The 22,699-nt window shown below is 42.7% G+C and overlaps 2 protein-coding genes across 2 annotated transcripts in view; one reads left to right on the forward strand and one right to left on the reverse strand.

Annotated features, from left to right (window-relative positions):
• LOC119656483 (serine/threonine-protein kinase Smg1) overlaps nucleotides 1-22,699 on the reverse strand; it is a 252,671-nt gene that overhangs the window by 167,216 nt on the left and 62,756 nt on the right. The gene's annotated exons all lie outside the window — the stretch shown is intronic.
• The window catches only part of LOC119656484 (alpha-2 adrenergic receptor), a 152,170-nt gene that overhangs the window by 106,116 nt on the left and 23,355 nt on the right, over nucleotides 1-22,699 (forward strand). Inside the window, exons 2-3 of the mRNA XM_038062808.1 lie at nucleotides 6,808-7,626; nucleotides 19,084-19,381. Of these exons, the coding sequence (XP_037918736.1) occupies nucleotides 7,157-7,626; nucleotides 19,084-19,381 (768 nt within the window). The 5' untranslated portion in view covers nucleotides 6,808-7,156. The remainder of the gene's footprint in view (nucleotides 1-6,807; nucleotides 7,627-19,083; nucleotides 19,382-22,699) is intronic.

The raw sequence follows: 22,699 nt of genomic DNA on the forward strand, positions 1-22,699 counted from the left end.
GTGGTAATGATATAATAAGTGCTACTAGCATTCTGCATAATTTAGCGAGGTGTAGGTAAGAACTTAATACTTTTCAAAACAGGTCTTATTTTTAAATAAAGAGAACTGAGAAATAATAATAATCGTTGGCGCAGCAATCTATATTGGGTCAGGGCCTTGAAGTGTGTTAGAGCACTTCATTCAAGACTGTAACGGTACACTACAGGATTGCAGCATCCTATAGGAGGCAATGTGGTCAGTATTGCGCTCGCCTGAAATTATTACCCTGATCAGGTACTCATTTACAGCTGAGTCGACTGGTATCCGACGTCAAATCACGATACAAATCTTACTGCCACCAATGAGATTTGAACCGTGACCTTTCGTACAACAGCCTCGTGCTCTAACCACGCAGCTATCCGGACACTGAGAACTGAGAAATATAATCTTAAAAGGGAACGATCCCATTCTCAGAAACTATATAGGTATGCTAAAGGGCAGATTGTTTTTAATAAGGGAAAACTCCAATATATATAAGTGCATATATCGATACTTTGGGGGCCAATTCCTCCTTTTCTAAGTGCTTACATTTTTTTTTTAAGAAAGGTAATAATAGTAATTTTCCTCTAACTTAAAATTCAATGCAAAAGTCCCTACCGCGTCAGTTTTGCATCTCACGGCCATGCAGAAAATAAATAATCAAATAAAATGTAGTATGGGCCCCAAAATTGGAAAATTTGGTACGAATCCGATCATATACAGTAGGATAATAATCCATGACACAACTGTGGTACACTAGGAGACAACAGAGTAAACTTCGCGTTCACGAAAACTGATTTTTAAGAAGATAGCCCGTTCTGAATAAACATAAAATAAGTTAAAAACTAGGAAGCGTTGACAGAAAAGCCTTCATTCCTAGTTCATATAGTTTACGTTTGTTCGAATTATTTATTTTTAAAGGTTTTGTCTAAAACAAAGTGTTATTAAAATCGGTTTACTGTCTCTTTGTCTGTCACACATTTTGTCAAGGACTACTCCTATTGATACGACATTTGGTGGAAGGGTCCCAATCATTTAAGGCATTACAAAAAGAGCTAATTTTTTTTGTGGTACGGAAGTAAAAATAAAAGGACACGGTTGCATTAACTTTATAGCTCCTGCTAGATACACGGTATTTCTTCGGCCCTCCCTTGAGGGGCTATTATTTTATTTTTAATTTATGAGTAAGTTTGCTGTTAGACCGTCATGATTCCAGACCTAACGAATTTTCCTTGCTCCCGCCCCTTGAGTTTTTATATCCACGGGTACATGCGCACTTCCCCAACCATTATATGTTCTCTGTTCATCTAAGTGACTTCGCGTTCAATGCGTTGAATCTGAAGCAATGGGATAGCATGTGTTCTAGGTTCTGTAATGCGTTGTTAGTTCTTCAATAGCTCGCGATATGTCCTGGAACGTCAGTGAACAGCACACCCATAGTGATCACCAGGCAATAATTTTTGACCTGAAGAGCGAGACAAGCGGCTGGAAATCCGTTCGTCCAAAAATGAAGAGAACGTCAGGTTGGTCTGCGAAAGCAATTGACGAGCAAACTTTCATAGATGCATGGTTGGACCAGGACACTATACAAGGTACACCATCGGAAAGAGCCCTTCATATCACGAAGTGCATCGCGAAGGCATGCGATTCATCAATGCCGAGACGTTATACTTTCCCCAGTAGAAGGCCTAACTCATCATCAACAACGGCGCAACAACCGGTATCCGGTCTAGGTCTGCCCTAACAAGGCACATCCCGGTTTTGCGTCGAAGTCCACCAATTCGATATCCCTAAAAGGTATCTGGCGTCCTGACCTACGCCTTCGATCCATCTTAGGCAGGGTCTGCCTCGTCTTCTTTTTCTACCATAGATATTGCCCATATAGACTTTTCGGGTGGGATTATCCTCATCCATACGGATTAAGTGACCCGCCCACCGTAACCTATTGAGCCGGATTTTATCCAAAACGCGCGAACGCGGCCAAGAGTTCGCAATTCTTCTTGCTAAGAATCCAAGTCTCCGAGGAATACATGAGGACTGGCAAGATCATTGTCTTATATAGTAAGAGCTCTGTGCCATCGGACCAGACGAGCGGCTCAGAGAGCAATGGGTAGGATTGATCAGGAGGTGAAACAGCGAGCTTGCAAGGAAGCCCGAAGAAACCTGAAGCTGACTATACAGCGATGCAAGAGGGACTGCTTCCAGAAACTCTGCGCAGAGGGGGATATAGACCCATGGGGAAGCGCCTACAGAGTTGTGATGGGGAGGTTTAGAGGTCAGTCAGCTTCACAAATTACATGTCCGATCTCCTACTGAAAATCGTTCAGGGTTTGTTCCCTCAGGAGAACACAAGGGGTTACAATCTACATACATCTTTAGATATTTCTGTAATACGCCCAGTAACGAAGGAAGAAGCACTGGAGATTTGCGGTAGGCTGGGAGACAACAAAGCGCCTGGCCTTGACGGCATACCAATCAAAGCCCTTAAGCTCGCCATCAAATCGAGGCCAGACATATTCTTAGAGTTGTTTGCTTGGCGGATGGGATCTTTCCTAAGACATCGAAAAAACAAAGTTTAGTATTGTTTCCTGAACTTGGTAAGCCTCCTGGTCAACCATCTTCCTACAGGCCGATATGTCTATTGGACACTATGGGCAAAATGTTGGAGAGAATAATCTACAACAGATTGCTCCTGGCTGTAGAAAGTTTGGGAGGCTTATCAGGCATTCGTTTTCCGTACGGCCAGATCAACGGTCCACGCCATCAAACTGGTCACTGGTTTAGCTAAAAATGCGATGCACGGAACGGGTAGCACTAGCAAGTATTGTGCTGTGATTACCCTTGGCGTTCAACTCTGCCAGTTGGAACCTTATGAGAAGGCCATTGAAGGCGATTGGTGTACCAAGTTACTTAACAGATAGATGGCTCTGGTACGATGCAGACAATGGAACCAAAAAATACATTATTTCCGCGGGTGTTACACAGGGCTCTGTGCTGGGACCGCTATTGTGGAACATCATGTATAATAATGTCCTCAATGTCCCAGTTGCTAACAAAGTAACAATAGTGGGTTGCACCGACGACTTAGCGGTCATTGTTGTTCTAAAAGATCTAGCGGATGTGTAATTGTATTCATCCGAAGCGATCACTGCTATAAAGAAGTGGCTGAAAGATGCAGGTCTTGCACTCGCGGAGGATAAAACAGAGGCGGGGCTTATCACGAAGCGGCGTAAGGAAACCACCGTTCCTATCAGAATGGGGAAGCATATCATCACCTCAAAGTCAGCAATTAAATACCTTGGAGTGATGATAGATGCGAGGCTGAATTTAAAGCAGCACTTACAAAATGTTTGCACCAAATGTTGGTGCTTATATCTAGAGTGGTGAGTTCTATATGCTTTATGCAGCGCCAATTTGATCAACTGCATTGCGTCAATTTATTCAACTGCATTGTATACCGCATGCAATGCTCAAAAGATGAGCACGATATATAGAAAGACCTCCCTAAGGCTGTACTGTGGTTATAGATCCATATCGGACGAAGCGGCATATGCAGTAGCCGAATTGATGCCGATCCACATTTTGGCCGGTGAGATGGCACGTATCTATGATGGACCCGATTCTTCCTATGATCGGCAAATAAAAAACGCCGAAAGGGAGGAATCCTTAAGCAGGTGGCAGCAAGGGTGGGAACAGGCAAAAAAGGGTCGATGGACTCACAGACTGATTCCCAGCAACAAGGTGTGGACGCAAAGAACGCATGGTGAGATAAATTATGATCTCATGCAGTTTCTCACGGGACTTGGCGGTTACCGTAAATATCTCTATAGGTTTAAACTGGACAGAGCCCACCCAACTGTGTCAGCTGTGACGGTTTTCCGGAGGAATCGGAATGTTTTCTTCCATTGTCCTATATTTGCTGAGGAAAGGCAGAGTCTAGAGGCAACATTGGAATTAACACTGGCACCGGAAAATATAATTGGAAAAATGCTTGCATGCCAGGAGAGCTGGAATCCACTGAATGACATGGTACGGCGGATTCAGTGTAGATCAAGAGAGGCAGAAGAGGCGAGAAAGGCGCGGTTGCGAATGCAATCGATGGGCAAAGGGAAAGGCTAGAGCCATGTCCACCCCGCGACGAAATATTTTGTGGTGGTTCCGCGGAAAAGAGGACAGGAGTTAGGAGGTAAAAATCCCACACGCTGGAATATGGGTACCAGTGTCTTTGGAAGATTTCCATCTCCGGAAAAAAAGTCCTCTAATGCGATACCGTATCTTGAACAATTCAGGGAATTATACAGTACTTCTGTAATACCCTTCGTGTCCTGTAAGGAACAGTGTAAGGGTGATAGTTTCTTTTCGCAAGACTCTATTCTATCCCATATGTGCTACCTGAGTCCATTCACTTTCTCTAATGCAACACACGCATTTCCCGACAACCAACGCTGCGTCGTTTTTTCGATATACAATCTTGACAGTTCCCTTCTCCGTACATCCGGATGACACATACAGCAGCATGAATCTCATTATTCTTATTATTAGTTATCTCGGACTGTGTTTCGAGCTGTCGTCATTTGGCAACTTTCATTGGTAAGTGCCACAGTTGTATTCGCCACCATTTAACAGTCAAGTTCACAAATTCTAGATGCCTCCTTAGCATCAATCATCACCTTCCCCCCGGCTTATTGAAGATGACCTTGACTTTTACCTTGACAATGTTTTTCTTCTTGCGATTTGTGATGATTATAACTTCTTCTCCGCTGCCAACGTAACCTTACCTCTTTTTAACGAGGATTTCACTGCTTTGTTCCGTAGATTTTTGTATTATCTTAATGTTTTGTAGTGGCAACCATAGCTAGGCCTTCAACGTAGGTGACAATGGGACCCTCTTCTGGGACGATTATACATCACATTCCATTCCACAGTATGGTGAATGTGATGTATAATCGTCCCAGAAGAGGGTCCGAGGACGTACTTTCTGTCATCGATAAGGCATTCTCCGCTATCTTGCTAGGCCGGATAGCCCCATACGCCCAGAACATCATTGACCCATACGAACCTATTTCAGCTTACAAAAACTGTTCCGCTCGAAACGTCTCACCATAGGGTCAAAGCTCTTATTGTACAAGACTATGATCTTGCCAGTCCTCATGTATTCCTCGGAAACTTGGGTTCTTAGCAAGAAAAATTGCGAATTCTTGGCCGTGTTCGAGTGAAGAAGCCTCCGAAGAATTTTTGGTTCCCCACATGAGGAAGGACGATTCCGTAGCCTACACAATGTAGAAATCTATGAGCGATACCATGACCGTGCGGTTGTGGATAAAATCCGACTGAATAGGTTACGGTGGGCGTCCATAATCCGTATGGATGAGGATGATCCAGCCCGGAAAGTCTATAAGGGCAATGTCTATGGTAGAAAAAGAAGACGAGGCAGACCCTGCCTAAGATGGCGTGATGGCGTAGGTCAGGACGCCAGACAGCTTTTAGGGATATCGAATTGGTGGACCTCGGCGCAAAACCGAGATGTCTGAAGTTCCTTATTAAAGCAAGTCTGCATTTTGTCACGCTTGGTTAAAGTTTTATTATTTTTCAGGATTATCCTGTAGTTGGTATATTTATATAGAGAGAAGGACAAAGGTTCCGATTAGTTTATGTTCTCCCGCAAGAACAGCGGGAAGCGTTTAATACTCAAAGATAATAATAGCTCGCCCATAATTTATAAAGGTGATCATAAAATTTGTCAAGTATTCTGCACAAATAGGACCAACTTCAGTGTAGTCCTTGGACCAGACTCCATTTAGGGTGGAAGTATATGACTATATGGGGGGAAGTGAGGCTTGCCAACACGCACTAAAAAACAAACATCCTTCGACAAATAATAGTGTAGCCTTGAAAAGATAACACCTTTGACCAATGTATTCACTACAGGAGAAAAAATTTATTGTTCAATGATCCTTAACCTAATTTAGATTTTTTTTGTTGAGGATGCTAAGAGTCCCGAGTCCGCATCCACTTGATGACGGACCGGACCACTTGGGAAGGAACTTACTTCCTCTCTTGTGGTCCACGGACTCCTCTCTTTGCGTTAACCACCCAAGTTCAAAAAGAAAAGAAAAAATCTTGACTGATGGTGTTCGGCCTGGTGTAGGTTTGAACTTGTGACGGACTCATGTCGTGTTTGCGATTCTATATAAATGGAGCGATTACCATCTGTCGTCACTTTCAATAACGCTGCTCCCAGGGCAGAAGTGAGGCAGCGTCTGATGAGTTGTCCCTGCCCTGGATGAAACCGTCAATGAAGATTTTTTCTAATCTAGATATGTTAGGAAAGATTCAACGAATGGTAAGATATACGATAACATCTTGCGCTCTCTAAATCAGTTACAGTTTTCAAAAAACCTGATTCATGGTTGAAAGAAATTTATAACCGGGGAGACAAACCCACATGCAATTTGGTTGTTATGGAAGGGGAGGTGTAGGAAATGGCCACCAAGAATTCAATAGCGAGGCAGTATTAAATCCCATAGAAACGCAAGAAGAAAAAGTTGAAGTATCAGGATTTGTCTTCACTGTGAGACAAAATTAAAATTGTCCTTGATAACGAAACATATTTCATCTACAGTCCCCAGACAATATAAACACTTTTAATTGAAATCGGTTTCCTTGAAACATCAACAAATTAGGCATGAATACAAAATTATCGGTTTACATTTCTAATTTCCCATCGAAATAGATTCAAGTAAATTTTAATCCCTGCGCTAATAATAACCTCATTTATATTTCTTACAGATACCACGGCGGGACTACCTGTCAGACCTGCGCGTATCACATTCCGTCGAGAATAAATTTCAAATTGAACCCCCATCGAGAAGCTGAGAAAGATGGAAAACTCTTATCGTCGTTTTTTGAAAAAAATTAAATCGATGAAAAATTCATATCTATCGAAACGGAAATCCAGTGCATATCGAAACAGATAATTAGAATTTATTATCAATTATAGTGCGTTATGTGAAGTGAACTCAAGTGTGGTAGATATTGTTTATGTTCTGAAATAGATACAGAGATAGAAGAGTATCTTAAACATTTAAAGGATATTAAAATTAAAGGAAAATACAAAAACGGTTTAGCAAAAGGAAAAATGGAAGTCAACCCAACCGAATATTACGAAATAATCAACCCTCCCCCCGGGGGCGATGAAATACCCCTCGTTATTGAGGACCTATTTCGAGAGATTCCTGGCGGTGTGGCGACCCGATCACGTGTGATTGAATCAAGTGTTGCATTCTGGGCTGTTATTGATGGTATTCTACTGGTTTTCATACTAAGCGGAAATATTCTCACTATTCTGGCCGTTCGATGTAGTCGACGTTTACGTTCCGTCATATCGAATATGTTCATATTGTCGTTGGCGATATCAGATACGGTGGTGGGATTTACACTGCCCTATCATTTGGCATTCTATATTGGATCAAGTTTGGGAGAATCACGGACGTGGTGTTTGCTGCGATTTTTTCTTATTATCCTGGCGTGCTGTGTGTCGATATGGAACTTAATTGCTATCGCTTTGGATCGATATATTGCAATAGTGTATCCGTTACATTATAGTCGGTAAGTTGAAAAGATATTTTATATTGGAAGTTTCTATCTTGAATTAGACAGCATCCATTTAGGTAGAGAAATATTATTCCATTTCATGGCCTTATTTTATCAAGGCCGACGTGAGTTGCAAAAATCAAAATGAGTTGTCATCCAGTTGGATGGACTTAACGAGACATTCAATATTAGCATTAGAAATTTTTCTACCTCCACAACGGACGAAAATGAGAGAGAGAGCTTTTCTTACTAATCCATCGCAGGAAGGCAATTGGAGGGATGAGAAGGAGGGTGAAACCAAATCAATCTTACTTTCAAACTCTCGAGATTTGCATGCTACCCCGAAATATTCTCTCTGTCTATCTCTGTTTTTAAGGTTTTGTGTAAAGCAGACCCTTATTAGAATCGGTTTACTGTCTGTCTGTCCGTCTGTCTTTTTTTTCGGCGTTGGAAGGTGGAAAGGTTCAAAAACTTACTGCTGGCTCCTGCCACGCAGTTATGTGAGACTTTTACTCACTAAAACCACCTCCTTCGCATTCCACTCTCCCCACGGAACTGGTCGTCGCGGGGCTGGATCAGCTTTTAACTGCGGCTCATGGTTCTTTCCGTTCCTTGTTTTCGTCGCAGTTCTTCATGCCTTAGCTGTTGGTGAATAGCTTGCAGTTCCTTTGCAACCTATGAGTGAGTTACATCTTTTTACGTCGAATTTAAGGGGGTCCCCATACATGCAAAAGGGGGGTGTAATTTTTTTTCAACAAATATAGTCATGTGCGGTATCAAATTAGAGGTCTCGGTTACTACTTTTCGAAACTGGTCTTAGTTTTGAAATTTGCTAGAAAGGTGGGGAGTACTGGAGGTCGAAAGTGATTATTTCTTTGGGGGGCCATTCTCAGAAACTACCCAACCGAAAAATCTGATGGTTGCCACTATATGGTGCCTGGGATCTAAAATACCTTCCATTTCGATATCTGCTTAAATAAAGTTGATAGTATATTATTTGAATTTTTAGTAATTGGCGGCAAAACCCCCCTTAAATTCATCCTAGCACCACAGAGTTTTGCAGTGATGTAGGCTATAGCATAGAGCATGATTTTACCAAGTTTGGTGCAAATCGCACTATTACTAACAAAGTTATAATACGTCAAAGTTGTTGCTTCCTTGCAAATTCAAGACTATAAATGTCAATATCACCCGAAAGTGAATCCTCTGACATATTATAATATTGGGTTGGGGAAAAAGAAATGTTGTATTTGTGGTCGAAATTTTACGCTTTATTTAAGAATTATCCGATTTAAGTCAAATATGCACCATTTTGTTCGCAAACTTGTTGCCATTTAGATGGCAACTTCATTATCCCCCCCCCCCCCCTCCTTATTTGCAAAAAACGTAGACAGTTTTCCCAATCCTCTTTTGAGGCGAACTTAGTAGCACCAAGAGCGTTTTGCATGGACCGGAAGAGATGGTAATCACTTGGTGCCAGGTCCGGACTATACGGTGGATGCGTTAGGACATCCCATCCGAGCTCCCGTAGCTTCTGGCAGGTTATCAAAGATATGTGAGGCCGTGCGTTGTCCTGGTGGAACACAACACCATTCCTATTGACCAATTCTGGCCACTTCTGGTCAATCGCCTGCTTCAAACGGTCGAGTTGCTCACAGTAGAGGACCGAATTGAGGGCCTGGCCATAGTTGAGCAGCTCATAGTGGATGATTCCCTTCCAATCCCACCAAACACACAGCAAAACCTTCCTGGTCGTCAATCCGGGCTTGGCGATGGTTGGGGCCGGCTCGCCGCGCTTCGACCACGATCTTTTTCGCTTGAGGTACGTGATCTACGACGATTGACCTACCAGTAGGGGTGTATGTTCGACATCCACTACACCAGAACGAAATCGATCGAACCAACGCTGTGCGAATCGCTACAGTATCGGGCCCATAAACTTCACAAATTTTTTCCGCCGCCTTTGTTGCATTTTTACCTCTCAGGTAGTAAAAACGAAAAATATGACGAATTTCTTGCTTGATGGATTCCTACTTTGACGCGCTATAACTTGAGACTGAAACGAACGATCACAACACTGTCAAAGAGACACTTGTAGGACAGATTATCGTCTTCAAATCGCCGTATAGTATGACCCGATGCGATAAGTACAACACAAGATATGTTTAAGTGTCGCCATCTATTGATAAAATACGACATTTTTTTTCCCCCAACCCTATATATGCATATATTACGTGCTACGTACTAAGAAATAAACGAAACCTTTTGTACCTGAAGCATCCAGCTCCCGGTTTCCCGACTTGTTTAAAAGGAAGTGATGGATTTTTTGATATGACAGATGGAATATTCCATCCCTTCGCAATTGCCAATTACTCTGCGAAAGAAAACCCCAGAACGTTATCGACTGCCAATATTCCGGCCTAAATTTAATCACAGGGAATAACTGAAGTGTTATGGTCATTAGTAATTATAGTAACTAACAACACAATAACTACCCCAAGTAGATAATTATATTTATCTAGTTGTAGTATGATCCAGCCACCCCAGCATACAACCCCTGAACCAACCTATTTTTCGCACTCACATGTAAATACAATGAGACTAACGTAATAAGGACTTAATTGGAATAGGAACAAAAGAAAAGATACAAAAATGATAATATTATAGAACGTCCATATATGTAGACATTACGTGGTGTTTCTCCCAGCAGTGAATGTCATTCATTTGGATAAGTGTTTTATCTGCCTCTGGCAATCTCTATTTGAGCATATGATATTTACCTGGCTGGGACGTAGGGGCACTATCTTTATGATTTTATTGGATTCAGGAAACTATGATGATTAGATGTAATCGATTCTGATTTATTGATGCTTGATATAATGAAATTTTCAATGATGATATTGGGGATTTTTGGCACAGTCATCACTGTGAGTCAGCCCCAATTGGAGGCTATGGGTAACATAATTCAAAATTCAATATTGTCCAAAATATATTGATCGTCTGTGATATATAAATTAAAGAGGTCGCATGTTAGGTGCTTAACATACGGAAGGTTTTGAAGTCCTTCATCCTCCTCCTATAAGAGTCACTTTATAAGCACATATAGGCTTCCTTCTGCTAATTATTGAAAACACGCTCATCGAGGTAGGGCAACTAGGCAGAGCGGTCGCAGATACTAGCCCAGCGGAATCTCGCATGAAGCAATTGGTAAAGTCATTCGAAGAATGTGCCGGTTCAGTTGTCAGTACAACGATCACCATCAAGGATCTGTCCGACGCAAGGAAAGATTTTATGGACCAACACGGCACCATCCTCACTGCGAGTAGTGACGTGATCGTTACTATGCCACACTTTTTGACGAAGTGGACCTCAGCAGTACATAGAAGATTCAGTGTTGATGGGGGAGTTCTCCCAAACCGACTACAAACGTTTCGCCGTGTACAGTCAACGACTTGCAGGTATCCCCTTCCATCAGCTGCATAAACTGCCTTCAAGACGATCTGAATGTCGAAAAGCTCTTCGCAAAAGTGGACAACCCATTCGTGGAAATCGAGGCGTCAACCGCAAGACAAGTAAGCATTAAACTCGATTTTCAGAGTCTCGACAACGAAGTCAAGTATCTTATTTGCTTAAAAAGAACAGAAGTTTCACAGAGGAGCCATCACTAAGTTGTGTAGTCTAGGTAATCCAAGCAAGCTGAAAAACCACGAATCCGATCGCCCACCATCGACTTCAAGCAAAGCTCCGAGCTCCAAACTATTAAGAGGGTCCTGAACAACCAAAACGCCCTACCCATAATACACGAATAACCACTTCATAATCGACAGTGACTTCATTTCCAAAACTGTCAAGGACTGTAAGCAAATGGGTCCCGAGACGGAATTTTGCTTCGGCACAATCAAATTCAAAAAGGGAAAGGACAACCGCGAGAGTTATAACTCAAATTCACGTTGAACCATCCAGATCAATGATGTCAGAACACTACCTAAAACTAAACGTAAATTAGTCTTCAAACAAATCAGCAAAGCCAAGGTCAACTTTCAACTGAACTGTGCATCTGACATCATAACAAATACACTTTATGATTCGTAGAAATTAGGTAAGCGGTAGGCTAAATCCTGCAACTTTCAAGCAACTATCCCTCCGATTGTGGGACATTCCGATCTCCTCACTGGTGTGTAACAGCAATAATTTTGAGACCAAGAACGATTTTGCAGTAGAAATCCAGGCAAAACTTTCGCAACTGTTCACTAAGGTCTTTAACACTCTCAAACATGGAGCCAAGCTTGCGTTCCATAAAGCTGGACTGATACCATTTGCAGTAACACCAATGACAATTGCCAAACTAAAATGTATCTACAATTTGAGTGTTGTTAGTCCTATCGATTTTTTCCAATCAGCCGCCCAGAAGCACAACAGTGAGACTCGTATTTACGGTGATTACTCGACGATCCTCAATCACTATCTGCTTTCAGTTCCTAAATCGACCTTTGTCACACAGACTTTTCAGATGCAGACCTCAAGTTTCACGGCAACGCGAGAAAACGACTCATCAGCAACACAAAATGTGACGTCTTCATTGTCAATCGCTGGAATACGGGATTAAAAACTGTCCCAGGTAGCTTCCAATAATTAAAGGACACTAGGCACTCTGGGCTGGACAACAATTTCGTCCATATCCACAACGTAATTGTTAGCCCGGTCGATTCGTAAGACCAGAACCCTAGGAATCACTTCGTCGCTTTCAAAGTTTCGGCTCAAGCTGTGTCTCGAGGAGTATTTCTTCGCGTGCTCTTCAATCTGATTCGCCTGGATCCTGACATCAGCATAAAGACAATCAAAAATTTGTTTGTCGACTCTACACGAGCAATTCTTAATATACGTATATATTATGACAGTTTATCACAGTCATAAAGGATCTAAGTTATCCATTTGACAGGCTTCTCAAAAAAAGTGTCAAATTCACTTGGGAGAACTAGCAGCGACAAGTATTTGAGGAGTCCTGAAGAATGTTCATATCAGACCAGGTTATCAGATATATCTCAAAGGGGAAATGGTGGTCCCAGGGAACGCTCTCAGCTCCGGAGGCATATTGATACACGAACACCAGTATGTTGCTCTTTGTTCGATCCGGCATGCAGCTTCAGCGCCTTGGAATTTGTCATCAAAAAGTTTCATAAATATATTTTAGGCAGACATTTCAGTTTCAGATTAATGACAAAATTTTCCTAGCAATTTTCGGATAAAAAACTGCAGCCTGGTCCATTCAACAAGCGGGTTTTATTAAACAATGTACATTCTGAGCAAGGTCTTAACCTAACGTCGCCGAAAAGAGCATTCATTTGATCCGCTCAACCATCGTCAGCGACGATGGCATACAGTTTGCATCGGCAGATTTTCAAAAGTGCTGCAATCGGCAGGGATTCGAGCACATCAAACCCATTCCGTATAGCCCTTGGTTATATGACCAAGCCAGACAATTCACAGACTTGCTGAAGACGAGACTCGAAAAGCGGAAGGAAAAATTGACCAGAACCCCTGCTTTTCGATAGTACCGCTGCACCCCATCATATGCTTTCGGCATGAAATATTCACACAAACTCATTTGAAATCGCAAGATAATGTTTGACATCGACTCAGTGCCGTCTGGCCCATTAACTACCTTAGAGAATACACAAATGGAGGACAACTTCAACCTCCAACACGGTACTTTATGGCGCTACTCCAGCTCCAGTCTACCATGAGTTTTATCAATCAACCGGACCTAGACACTTACAACGGCCATTTGACGACCTATCCAACGAAGTCTGCTATATCACCAAGCTCGATGAAGCATCACGAGAAGCCAGAGCTCACACCAACCAGCTCAAATACCATCACACAGAAAAAAAATCCTGTGAGAGCTATAAACCGTCAATTTGGTCACCTACTCCAAAGGGTGAGGCCGAACCAGAAAACGTTCTAATTTATGTCCCAAAAGGCGATCAAAATTAAAAAGATGACACCGACGAGGGTGAAGTCCCGATCCACTACCAGGATACAGAAATCCCCATAGCACTTAGTTTCGTTCTGAGGTAGGGAAGTGAAAGGCCAAAAAACAAGCTGAAAATGACACGGGACTCTTTCATAAAAACTAATTATCACAAAAATACAAAAATAAACATGCTGGTCACCTTATACCAAAGTTAGGCCTTAAAATATATTCCATCCTGATTTCTGCTCAAACAAAGTCTGGATCAAAGCAAAGAATATTCTGTTCGCACCCCAACTTCTTCAGTAATTTAAGCTATCGACTGCTTCTATATCGGCGTCTAGGACAGGATTAAGAGCACATAATGGGATCAATCAACAAGAATGTCTTGGAACCCAAGAAGCGGCAAACCACTAATCGGCCATCTTGAGATGGTGGATTTCACTGCACTGGAGAAGTCCCAACTTGATGCTAGTGCTGAGATAGTTGCATTTCTAAATTAGTGGACAAAAACTGACTGGAGCAGACATCAGTGCAGAAGCTTTGGTACCGTAAACACAAGCAACCGACTTAATGAGCAAATAATATTTTAAATTCAGGAAATGAATATCCAATGATGAAATTCTGGTGATTAAGGCCTTAGGCATATATTGGAATCCAGGAGCGGATAATTACGGATTCAAGCTTCAATCCAAATTAACAACCATCGTAATTATAAAGCAAATTCTCGTTTCGAAGATAATGACAATGTTCGATCCATTTGGATGATTTTCTTCAATACCAATGGCTGCAAAACTAATAATGCAGAAAATGTGAAAGGCTGAAATTGATAGGGACGAACCTCCGTTAAACATCATCGACCGTTGGAAACAAATATGGAAATTCATCATGTAGAGAGATTTTTTTGTTTGTATATGAAGGGTGAATACGTTTACGTACTGAATGTTGGACTTCCGCAACGTTAAGATATCGGACTACCAACGAAATACCTCCTTATAATAAGAAGGCTAGCCTAGAATTGTTTGGCACATTACTTCGGGCCAGCCCTCATGTGCTCCTGCTTTTGGGAGCCTTCAAGTCAGAGAATTTATTTCATCAACGGGAAGGGAGAGAAGGAAAGAAATCTGTTACTTCCAAAAAACCCATGCCACCAGATTCTCTACGGGCCGAAGGGTCCGAGCGTAACACGCAACACCATAGCAAGCCGATCAGGGAGGTCTTCTACAGGCAAAAATGCTGACAGCCATATAAGGACTGCCTGAAGAGGTACAGGGACTCAAATGTCGGAAGACTCCTGGACCATACGCAGTTCCTCGTCATCGAGCGGGAATCTGTGTTAGAACCCTGCTTGAAGGGTATACAGCCACAGTCCTACTCGGTAAAAAAAGCTTCTATGCATATAAATCTCCGGATCCAAATGGCATGTCAGTCATGCTCCAGAAACAACAAGAAGGGGTTGTGCCGTGGGTTGCAAATATTTGCCAGAGCTGCATTTATTTCGGATAGGGTATTGCACTCCTGAAGATACGCCCGCGCGATTTTCATACCGAAAGCGGGCAGACGCGGTCATGAGTCCACAAATAATTTTCAGCTTTACCGCTTTCGCGCCGAAGACCTAGAGCGTCTCCTGAGCATCAACTTATGAAGAGGACGCCCTTTCCCAAATCTCAGCACGAATACCTCAAACGCTCTTCATGAGATAGCAACATTGATCGATAGAGGGAGCAGTCAACAACGTTAATACTAAACTTATAAAGAAAGCTCTAACCAGAATAATCCAAACTGACATGGGAGGTGGTAGTGGACCTCGGCGCAAAAGCGGGATGTCTGGAGTTTCTTATTAAGGCAGGCCTAGACCGGATACCGGTTGTTGCGGCCTTAATGATGATGATGATGATCTGGGAGGTAGCCTTTTGGTCAGGGCTGTGAGCAAAGGGACACCCCAGGGTGGCATCATTTCTTTGGTGCTCTGGTTGATAGTGATGCATGAAATTCTACGGCGTGGCGTATGAAGATTAGGCAATATTAGTGCCAGAGCGAAATCTGGAAGCCGCGTTGGTAGAGATATATGGGCTGTAAGATGCACCCCCGACATAAATTCCACCAAAGTGGATGGTATTTACCACAAAGGTTAGGGTGCCCAAATTTCATCTGTACTGGCTAAATGAATGAACATTGATTTTTTCCTCCGATGTAAAGTGTCTGGGTGTGATCCTGATCCTGGAGATCCTGGTGGAGAAGAGGAGAAAACCCTCAGGCCTCTCTCTTTGCGATTGTCCAGTCTGGGTGTATTCTTAAGACCAAACTGACAAAGCTGTTCTGTATGAACTGATATTAAATGGTTTTCACGACGAATCACTTGAGGTAACACAACAGATCCTGTAATCGTAGATATAAAAACGAAAATTACACCAGAAACTAAGGTCGCAATCAAACGAGAAATTATAATTTTAAGATGTCTTAATTTCAGGGATGACCGTAAGTTCGGGTTTCTCTTTTTTACCAATTTCCCAACCATCGTAGTAAGCAATAGTAGTCATTGTAAAGGAATACAAACTACGAAAAGGAATTCAGAAAATAATTCAATCTTCTTCATTTCAAGCCAGAAAACACGATGAGGATTTGATAGAAACGAAAAAGGCACAGCGTAGGCCTTCTGTCTCCGTGTTACCATGAAAAATCGAAACTCGTTGATCGCTTTCCCCCTGGGTGAATACACGTACACTCCAAAATAAGAATGACAAACTTTTGTGGTATTCTAATTAAAGATAGGAAACCACAACTATGGTCTCTAAAGTGGAATGGGAATGAGGCAAAGAAACACTTTCTGCATGGGGAAAGGATCGCAACCTACAACTACCTACTATGATGATACTTTATCGGCGGGTGAATTATGGATGGAAGATCACCTCCAGACGTGTTAGAACAATCTCATAATCGAACCCATCCACGTACCGGAGAAACTTTTAAAAAACAATGTCTGTCATAAATGCCGGGCAGTTGCAACCAAGGATCCTCAGGACACAGCCTACTGTTACTAGAGCTTTCATATTTGAAAACCGTAGTAAGCCTTGTAACAAATCACTGCTTCTTCAATTACCATCTGGAGAAAATAGGGATGGCTAACTCGATTCCAAAATGAGGAAGATAACTGCAGCTTCTTGAAAATCAAAGTGAAAATACTTTCAAGCGACCTGGGCTAAAACTGTGGCCTCTTCATTCACCTCAGGCCGCGGAACTATCTACAAATATTACATGAGTAAGTACTCACTCAGAACAGCAAGAATATTTTTCGCTCCGCTCCGTTCCTCTAGCTATACAAGGTTGCGGTATGTCATCCTTCGGGAGACCCAAATTTGGACAAAGCAAATATTTCCACCGAACGCTTGCACACCCAAAAAATACTTTAATATGTAAATTAATAAGTTAAGCAGGATTGAGACATCGACCAGTCAAAAATTGTATCAAACAATAGTGGACATCTTATCTCATCTCTCTCGTATCATCCATCTACGCACTTTTGCCGCTCCCAGAATATGCATTTTTTCCGGGGCTAACAATGTTTACTATTAAGTCGGGAAAACGGTCCACCGCTGAGTTAGTGACCCTCTTTAAGGGGGACGTTTATAATACACTGAACGTATCCGGCTATTAAACACACCTAGGTCCAACTGGATGAATTACAAAATGGTATACCTTAAAAAACTGAATACGCTCGGTTCGCTCAATAAGGTCTGGACACACTGGGTTCCAGGACACATTGACAGACAATGAGACGGCGAACGAACTGGCCAGGAAAGATGCAGCAAAGGAACCGCGACACGAGCCAGAACCCTTCTGTGAAATCGGAAACAGGTTCATGGCTCTGCCATTAAAAAACGAAGAGGAACAGCTGAGAGTACTGGACGAATTAACCAGGAATGTAACAGTCTAGGGTGCTCATGGAACGACAGAAACCCAAGCGCTAATAAAATTCCTTCAATCTCCCCAAGATGAGCCTCCGGATCATAGTACAAATACTCACTGGTCACGTCAGGCTAAATTATTACCTTATAACAGTTCTTTTAGAACACAGTGTGACTTCCTTTAACAATATTATTATCCGCTATTCGTGGGGTAGAAACCTTCAAATCTTGAATCTTACTATGCTATGCATTTTACCGCTCTCCGACGACGGTGTCGAAACTCCTTCTTGGGCACGTGTTGATTAAATATAATTTTCTCATCCATAATGGCCTCTATCAAGGTTTGCTGCAGCTCCCAATGTCTCCTTGTTGACAGTAAACTGCTCGAAGACAGACCCTGCTATAAGTTCGATTGGGTTTCATTTGACCGACATTGACCACAATGGGATCAACAATAGATTAAGGAAACAAGAGAAGCGCTGACATCAGCATCCAGCAGGATTATCATCGGATGGTCGGTTGCCTCGGCATCTTTTTGCATGTTCGATTTCGGGTCCGGCTGTCATTAAACAATGTAAAAACTAGCTAGGTCGGCAGGCATCTCGAGCAAGTCACCGGAGAATATTGATGAGCAATGACCCGCCATTACAAATGCTCTCTGGTCCGGAGCAAGTCAAGTCGTTCGCGACATCTCAAACAGGTGCCATAACATCTGGCTGACCACAGGATCTTGGAAGCCGGTCGATGAGGGTAACTGCCGCGGTAAGTCGTGCGCCATCAAAAAGAGGGCTTTACGATTGCGCTGGTAAGCGCGGACAATAGGTAAAAAATTCTTTCATGACCTCAAAGAGATTTCTAATTGCAGGGTTGGGGGAGGGGGCTATCCTTCGGGAATGCTGCCTTCCCAGGTAAGACGGTGCAGGTAAGACGGAAATCTTCATGCCCGCTTTCGGCTGCCAAGATATTTGTTACTCATTTAGTGTATCTTCCCGTTTTTCACGAGCAACTGCCTCCCTTCAATCGTCTCCTCCGCGTTTATAGATGGGTTTTGCGTTCCTTAGCAAATCGTATAGCGACATTGAGGATTCCACGATGAATCAACTTCACGTTCTCAAAGTACCAACTGAAAAAGGATATGCCTTTGTAGGTTACGAACACTGCATTTATCACCTTTTCTTAGAAATGAACTACTACTTCTAGTGTGTTACTTGGTAACCTTAGGATACTTCGTTTACATTTCTCTTAGATAAAAGTAGCCACCCCTTGAATAATGATAAAGAATGGCGTTAACTGTAAAGTATGGAAAAATAGCTTCGTAAAAGCCCCCAGAATCGCTAAATATGAATCATAAAAAAATTATTGTATCATCTTTTCCTCAGATCCTAATTATTAACGCGTAATAATGCCTCGTCAGAGAATAAAATGCAATTACTACACAAACGAGGATACATTTTCCCCCTGAGGGTATAAAACAAGCTCCAGCATTAAAACCTGCAACATCACATTGTACACATTACACATTCCATCGTAATAAATTCAATTCCAGCTACTTTGCATTCTGCTCCTTTAACATCATCCATCTTTTCCGTTTTCCAGCTACATGACACGAAAAGTTGCAATATTTCTTCTGGGATTTGGATGGGTGCTGGGCGCCACGATAGCATCAATTCCAATGTTTTGGAATAATTGGCTCACGGCCAAATCCTGTGAATTTGACGAGGTCCTACCGCCATGGTATATGGCCGGGATTATTACACCAGGATTCTCAATGATATGGATTTGCATGTTAATTGTCTACTGGCGTATATGGCGCGAGGCATCAAAACATGTTAAGCATCTTCGGTCGTCGGCAAATGGAATTCATGAGATCCCGTCCGACTGGAAATCCGTTCAGGTAAGTTTGCACATTAATACTTTATGATATGCACTGTATTATCCCAAGAACAAGAGAAAATTTTCCGTTCATTATCCTTGTGATTTGGTTTTATGTGTGTTCTTTGTAAGGAAAATGACGGGAAATTCATGTAGGTGGACAGGTTGATCATTTCCAAGGTTCAAAAGGCATTGTGGATAAGTTGAGCGGAGACTTTAGGACGCAAACAGCATCCCTTACGGCGTAGGCACTCCTTCCTTCCTTTCGCAACAGGTCATAAACTTTAAACTTGTGAAAAGGGATATTAATCCATATCTCTGCCTGCTTCTGCTGGAAGGATGAAAAGCCTCGAGCTTCATTTTCAAATCAAAGGCAAGCGTGCAGTGAACAGAGAGAAAGTTGCAAATAACTTTGCTGGTTTATAAACCCGAATAAGGTACCATATCCCTGCCGGTATGAAGTATTTATAGCCACAAAAAATGTTGACGTAGAAACAAGAAAGCCCAAAACAACTTTCACTTTTATGTTGTCCTTCCCGAGCCTCCAACTTTCTACTAAATTTGAGAAACAATTGGGCTGGATTCTGAGCATTTTTTTTCAAGTGAATTTGACTTGCGAACATATAGCAACTGAAAAGAGGGTGCTGGTCGCACCCTGCCACCACCTTCATCAGTTGCTTATGAAAAGCCAAGGGCGGCTTCGTTTGTCTTGCATACAAACATCATCTGTTTTTCGATAACATTCGGAGTTGATAAAGGACATGTAAAAGTGAATGGCAGCGTTATAACACTATATCTGTAATCACCTAGTCACAATATACTATATTAACAGTGTGAGAAGACATCAAACTGATTTATCAGCTTTATTACAAGATAACCCCATGAAATTTCGGCCCGAAATAGCTGGTATAGTCGTGCGATAAATGTAATTTGAGAATATTAATAACAGAATGAGTGCTAAGGGAAAATGCCTTGTCATGCATGAATGACATGTAATACCGGTTTGTTTTCTACTAACCTGTCCCAATCCAGATTAAGTTTTCAAACCACGTTGATCATCGGGTAGGTGTGGTTGGACTGTGAAATTTTACCTAGTTTTCGTCATATTCAAGTAAGGGGTTAACCCATTAAAAGTGAGGTAATATAGTAGCTGCCTGAATTCCTACTCGTCATGAGTAACTTACAAGTTCAGTTTGTTAAGCTTCTTCACAACCCTGAAGGTAAAGGGAGTTAAGGTTCGCCTGGCCGAGTCAAATTCAGACCGCGACCAACTTTCAGGAGAATTCTTTTATTATTGCATTAGATAGAAAGCTCATTGAAACGATGGTCTACAACGGTGCGTTGTCGGAGCTGGTTGAATGGCAGCCAGTGCGCTCGAGGTTTGAAGTCTCCTTATGGTCATGCGTGCTTGACCTTCTCTCGCTTCTGCAGGCTTATTACCACTTACATAAAGGTGGGAACGGATGGAAACATCACAATAATGAAGGCAGGTAAGTAGGTATCAGTGGCCGCTCCGGGGAGCCCAATTAGCACAGCGGTACACCGTTTTGATGCCACAAGCTCCTAAGACAATGACTGGTGTTATGGGAGCAGGGAGGCAGAGTCTAGCTGGCTCGGATCTTCAGAGCCAGCCCGTAGTATTCACGAAAGAAAGCAGCTCTCCCACCGTGGAGCTAGAAATCTCTCTGAGGTTCCCAAAGAATGGTTTACCCAGCGTCCGTAGCCTGACTCTAGCTAGAACTGGGCAATCGCACAGAAAGTGCATGAGGATTTCCCTTCCTTCTCCGCAGCTTCGGCAATGCGAATTGTAGGGTATGCCGAACCTGGCGGCATGGTCCCCTATGGGCCAGTGCCCCGCGCTTTCGCGGTTCGGCGCGTCTCTGCACTTCTCCACCAGCCTGGAAGATGTCGTCGCTGAGTACAAGGCCTTGATGGCCGCTTGGCTGTCGGACAGAATGGCTATGTTACGCTTGGGGCTCGAATCTCGGTCCAACCATCGACAGACTTCCAATATCGCCAGTACTTGCGCCTGGAATACACTGGCGAAACCTGCGAGATCATACGACTTGGATACACTGTGTGTATTCGAGAAAACCCCCGCGCCGACTCTACAGGCTATCTTTGATCCGTCGGTAAAGAATACTGAGTCATAACTTTGCAACACGCCGCCGATCTTCAACTTTGCCCTGGTTGGAAAGCCCACAGCAAAGTTTCTCGTGAAGTTCAGCTTGCGTGTCTAGGATGTTGCTGTGGCCGTAGGACTTCGCTGTCCAGCATCCGGACTCACGTAGTCTGACGGCACTGCACGCTGCAACATATTTGATGTGGAGGTCTAAGGAGAGGAGATGCAGAAGTACATTGAGAGCATCTGCCGGGCAGTACTGCAGAGCCCCCGTAGCACCTGCACACGTGGTTCTTTGAATCCTATTAAGCTTCATCCTATTGTACTTTTTTCTCAAAGCCTGCCACCATACAATAGAGCCATACGTTAGGATCGGACGCACTACAGCGGTGTACATCCAGAGAACCATCTTCCGCTGGAGACCCCATTTCTTTGCAAACGTTCTCTTGCAGACATAGAAGGCTGTACAAGCCTTCATAGCCCTCAGTTCTATGTTCAATCTCCAACTTGGCTTTGGATCCAGGATTACATCCAGATACTTTACATTAGATGGTTCTTTCCTCCTCTCTTTTTTCATTCAGCCTTGGTAGATGGAATTGAGGTATTGTGTTTTGGTGATCAATAGCATCAGTTTCGTTTTGGTTGGGTTTGTGCTGAGTCCGCATCTTGCGACCCATAAGTACACCTTTCGTAACGCTCCTTCCATGATATCGCTCATAATGGGCAGAAACATCCCTGATACTAATATCACCAAGTCGTCGGCATACGCCACCACCTTCACCCCGCTTCTCTCCAATGTTCTTAAAATTTCGTCCATTTCGCGAACTCAAGAATACCAACGAGCTTGTGAATAAAAACCTAGACGGTTTTTCTGTATCGGATAAAAGAGCCATTAATTTTCCAGCTTGTTCCAGTTCATTGTTGGACCAATCTGACGGGGTACAGTTTCGCGTCACAGAAAACTCACTATCACCTTTCTTCGTTTGTAGAAGATTGACTACATCTAGTGGACACCACAGGAAAGGGAGAATATGATTTCGTGGCAACGCTGTACGCTGACGTTTCAAAGTGTATTTCACAATATATATGGTAGTATATTATATTGGCCTTACATACTACACTAAAGGGCAGCCGTTGACAACGTAAGCTCCTGGAATCGAATCAGGCGAACAAAGGGCATGTCCTAAGACTGTGGACATTTTCTTTACCAAAAACGAC

Source organism: Hermetia illucens, chromosome 5 (assembly GCF_905115235.1).
Source record: "Hermetia illucens chromosome 5, iHerIll2.2.curated.20191125, whole genome shotgun sequence".
Classification (NCBI taxonomy): Eukaryota; Metazoa; Arthropoda; class Insecta; order Diptera; family Stratiomyidae; genus Hermetia; species Hermetia illucens.